Below are 5,355 nucleotides of genomic sequence, written 5' to 3'. Positions count from 1 at the left end.
GTCATTAATCATTATAGTGCGTGCAAGGGCAAAATAGTAAAAAAAACTTGGTAAATTTCTAGCTTATTATTTAGCTTACTTTTATTGTAGAGACATATTGAGCACAATATTGAGTTGTGGTATGCTAATGTCAAAGGACAGATTGTGCTACAATTCATATGTCATGTCCCATGGAGACACATTAAAGCATGATGAATGTAATAAGAGAGTTTTGTACTTTTTATCAAACCTGACTTCAAGGTTTGCCCCTATTGGGCTAAACTTCAAAATTTTACTTAACTCAGATTATAATATATGAAGATGAATGTCCATTCTCTCTGTTCATTTCATTTTGAATAATTAGGTATTGTACTAAACAACTCAAAAGAACATAGACAACAACCGCAAGTACACCCTTAAACTAAACCTTGATATACCTTGAGAAGTTCAATAACTGATTATAGATGTTAAGTAACTGATAATAGAAGTTAAATCAGGTGCTTTTTCCATCTTCAGTTTTAACACTTGCTATCTTCTGAATGATAGTTCGCATACGAGAATCTTGTCTTGCATCTGGGATTACATTTAGCAACATCTCAAAAGTAGAAGAATCAGGCAAGAAACCTCGTTTAATCATTTCTTCTAAAAGGTTCTCTGCATCTTGATGCTTGTTTCTCTTCATAAACTCTTGAATAATAACATTGTAAGTGACTGCATTCGGACAACAACCATTTTCTTCCATCTTTGTAAGAAAATTATTAGCTTCATCGAATAAACCTTCTTGACAATAGACTTGTATCATCACATTGTAAGTCCTAACATCCGGTTTCACTCCTTTTGATAAAAGTTCATCAAAAAGATCCATTGCCAAGTTGGGCTTCCCACATTTTCTACAACCATTAATCAAGATATTATACAAACCTACCTCTTTCATCGGTACACTTTTTCCCAATGAACGAAAAAGAACCAAAGCTTCAGAAACCTGGGAGTTTTCGCACATTCCATGGAACAAGATCTTGAAAGTTATTATATTTGGAGTCAGACCCTTTGCTTGCATCTCATTAAAGAGTTTATTAGCGCCTGCTGTGTTCGTCGATTGAAACAAACCTTGTAACATACTATTGTACGTAAAAGTATCAGGAATCAAACCCATTTCTGGGATCTTAAGAAAAAGTATCATGGCTTCATTGATTCTCTTCTTTTTGCAATATCCATTAATCAGGCTGTTATAGGTGACAATATCGGGTACAAGATCCATCTCCCCCATGCGATCAAGAACTTTATGCGCTTTTACTACTTCACCGCGTAAACAATATCCATCGATTAAGGAATTGTAAGTGACTACACTAGGACGTAGACCTACTCGTACCATTGTTTCAATAGTAAGTTCTGCATCTTTTACCAATCCTTTCTTGCAAAAATTATCCACCAAGATATTAAAGATAGGAGTATCAGGAGATATTCCTTCCTTTTCCATATCTATCAACATTCTGGCCGCCTCATTCTCTCGATCAAGGTTACATAGACCCTGAATCAAAGAGGTGTATGTGATGACATCGGCACGGATACCTTTTTCAGTCATCTTGGTGAAGAGTAGTAATGCATCATCAACCATTTTGTCTTTGCAAAGGCTATCAATAATTGTACTATATTGTTCTACCCTTGGCTTACAAGATCCTGTTTCCATGAAATTTAGCAATTCTAGGGCCTTGCTAGTCTCGCCTACTTTACAAAGCCCATTAATAATGACTCCATAAGTAACTTGATCGGGCTCACAAATTTTTTCTCTAAGGAGTTTCTTGAATAATTCCACAGCTTCAAAAATGCGATCAGCAAGAACAAGCCCATTTATGAGAGTGGTGTAGGTGGCCAACTTAGGAGGATGACCTTGCTTGAAGATGGTGGCTAATAATGCAAAAGCATAAGTCACTTGATTCAACCGGCAATAGCAATTGATAGAGATGTTCATTGTATTGATATTAGCAGAAATACCCATCAAATGTAATCTCTTAAAAAGTAAAAGAGCAGTAGAATAATGTTTCATTTTACCAATGGCGGTAATCAGCTTATTAAATTCGATCACAGACGGTACCACTTGCCTGTGAAGCATTTCATCGAACACCTTTAGTGTATCATCGACCTTATCGACTTTGAAGGTATCACAGGTACTAGTGTGCATCGTCAAACTAAATCTTTTACGAAAAACAAGCCTTGCGCTTAACATTTTACTAAATTACTGACAAAATGACTAAAGCTTTAGTTTTTATAGCAAGTAAAGAAAAACATACATACAAAATTACAGATGCAGGATCATCATCCCCAATGTCTCAATGGAAACTTGAACTCCGAACCTCTTGTTCTCATACCGATTCGGCTAATTAAGTTGTAGCAAACCTGGTTAAGATCACGGTAGAATCTCAGCTGCCTGCTTGAAATGTGTTTTTGTTTATTGAGACGAGAAATGATTTTTTGAACTACGTACCAAAACCCCCTACCAAATAAGAAATTGACAGGTGTAAATTCTTTTTCATTATTATATAATGTTTTTCCTTTTACCTAATATACCCTTTCCAAATAATTTTTTCAATTAATTAGAAAAAAAAAAATACTCATGAATATGGCACTTTAAATGATTTATTTTATTTAGTTCAATATTTTTATTTAAAAGATAATGATATTTTCACCCATAATTTTTATAAATCTAATTATATTGAGTACTTGTAGAAACACTTGATGCATAGTAAGCAGTGGATTATCAAAATAAGTGGAAATATCATTAGTCTTTACTAAACTCAAGCTACTAAAATAATACTCTCCTTCCAAATAAAAAGATGTTTCCCTTTTTGTTTGATTTAAATATATTTGGTAAATGTTTGCCCTTAATATTAGAGTAAGGTTGACTAAATATTTTATTAATTAAATAAACAAATAATATAATTGAGAATAATAATGAATAATAATGAATAAGAATAAGTTGTAGAGTTTAATGATATTTAGTGATTATGATTTGCAAGTAGATAATTATTTCTGGAACAAATATAAATAGTAAGGTGGATAATTATTCTATAAAAATAGTGTCTAAAAGAACCCGTAACTACTAACTACTCATGTTAATTACTTCAACATAGTTTGTTTGTCTATGGATTTGTGAGAAAAAATTCCTAACAACGAATCCAAGAAGATAAGTAATTTTAAGAACGAGAAGAATGTCACTTGTTAGAACTGCAATCAGAACGTTCATTTTCATAGTTTAAGATGTAATGCTGAGAAGACTAAGGACATGAATTTGGTAATTAGATGAAGGATTCGGGAAAGGGATTATCGGTGCAACATTTTCTTAAATAGATCAGGTAACTGCTAAATTTATTAGGGCGAATGTTTTTAATTGAATGTACACGATCTAAAACTAATGAAAAATGCATTCAGTTAACCAATGAACTACGGAGTATGTCTTTATTACTAAAATGATCTATCTTTTTATTACTAAACATTTTTAAAGTAAAGAAGTATGCGAAATTCAATAATAAATATTTGTCACATTTGTAAACGCTTGGATCATTGTGAACAACGTGTTAATAACATACATCATCACCAAATGTATATTCAATGATAAATATTTGTTACATTGTAAAACAATTTGAAGTGTCCACTTATATCATAAATATAACTGTTTGCAACTAATGAAAGTATGCCAAATCGTTCAGAAAGAAAAGGAGTGTGACCAGAATGTGCGCGTAATGCGCAATTCACCAAGTATCAGGTCTCGCGCTGGGAGAGCTTGATTACCCAAGGTTTACCCTCTATTTGGGAGCCAATGTGCTCATTCATAGGAGGTTTCATCGCTAATAAAAAACTAATGAAAGTAGACATTCATGCAGGTTTATCTGGGTCGCAAATTCATGCGTTCATCATGTATCGACATGAAACCATTACTGTGGATTTTATATCTATGGGGCGAAAATGTGTAGTACGATTTAAGGTTTTACAGTTATCATCGTAATATAAATAGAACCAGTAAACTAACTCTGAAAACAGTTATCAATCAATAATAATATAAAAAGTTAGGAGAAAAAAAAAACTCGTTTGTTACATGGTGAAATCTAGAATTCGTGTGCAAACGCTCTTACTCAACGTAAAGGCTAAAAAACCTATTTATCAAAATTTCAAAGAAAAATGTATGGTCCATCCTAAACAATGAATCTCTAGCAGCCTCCTGATTTTACAAAAGGAATATATGAATATTGTACATGTTGCATATAGTTTTGGTTAGAAGAATTGGATATGGTTGCATAGTATTTGTGAAGGATATTATCCCACATAGTTGGGAGGAAAAAGTTGGAGGGAACTTGCTTGGTTATAAAAGAGGGGTTAAGTCTTCATTCCAAATTGCATCAATCAATACACTTTAAGTATTTAATTATTTCTTTCTTACCCTTGTTTGAGAGTTGTATTAGTTAAATATTTTGGAGAGTGTAGTTGGCTTAAGAGAGTCGTCTATATCATTGTAACAATTTGTGATATAGTGTATTTCTCTCTTTGGGGCCGGTGGTTTTTCTCCTGTTTTGGAGTTTCCAAGTTAAATTTTGTGTTGTGTATTGTTCTTATTTCTTTACTATTATTGTTGGGCAGGGTGGTGGTAATTAGTGAGACCGTAACTTCCCAACAACTGGTATCAGAGCGTCAGATTTGACGGGGGTCTCGGTTATAGGAGTCGGAGTATGCTCTGTGATTGCCACGGGAGTGGATCGTCCACATCAGAACGAGTTCTATTGATCGTATAGAGTATCTGGTTAGACAATATTTTTTCTGATTCGGAGTAAGTGGTGTCTAGAATTTGTAGTGGACCGGGTGTTAGAATTTCCAATTTAACAGATCCTGTGCGCCACTCCACTACATCTGTCAGCCAGTCGAAACGTGAGCAAAATCAGAGAAAGTGTTGTTTATAGGATACGGATACAATGTCGAAGTTCAGTCCAATGAGGTTTGATGTTGAGAAATTTGATGGGAGGATCAATTTTGGCTTATGGCAGGTTCAAGTCAAGGATGTGTTGATTCAGTCTGGTTTACACAAGGCTTTGAAGGGTAAACCCACCCTTGTTCCTGGCAGTGATTCTAGCAGTAAGTTCGATGAAGAAGAATGGGATGATATGAATTTGAGGGCAGCAAGTGCGATTCGTTTGTGTCTTGCAAAGAACGTGCTTGCAAATGTGCACTGGTTATCAACGACAAAGGAGCTTTGGATTAAACTAGAGCAGTTGTACCAGGGCAAGGGCATCTCAAATCGGTTGTATCTTAAAGAACAATTTCATACTCTGCGTATGGATGGGGGTTCAAAGATTTCAGATCATCTAAGTATTCTTAACGGTATTGTTTCGG

General features: G+C 34.3%; 1 protein-coding gene across 1 annotated transcript; it reads right to left on the bottom strand.

Annotated features, from left to right (window-relative positions):
- Positions 1-472: 472 nt before the first annotated feature.
- On the bottom strand, positions 473-2,203 carry LOC139874731 (uncharacterized). Its single transcript, XM_071862137.1, has one exon. It carries the CDS (start codon positions 2,201-2,203, stop codon positions 473-475), a length of 1,731 nt encoding a protein of 576 aa, XP_071718238.1.
- Between the last annotated feature and the right edge of the window lie 3,152 nt (positions 2,204-5,355).

This window comes from Rutidosis leptorrhynchoides, chromosome 11 (genome assembly GCF_046630445.1).
Source record: "Rutidosis leptorrhynchoides isolate AG116_Rl617_1_P2 chromosome 11, CSIRO_AGI_Rlap_v1, whole genome shotgun sequence".
Lineage (NCBI taxonomy): Eukaryota > Viridiplantae > Streptophyta > Magnoliopsida > Asterales > Asteraceae > Rutidosis > Rutidosis leptorrhynchoides.
Note: the sequence above shows the minus strand (reverse complement) of the source record. Positions and strands in the feature narration are given on the sequence as shown.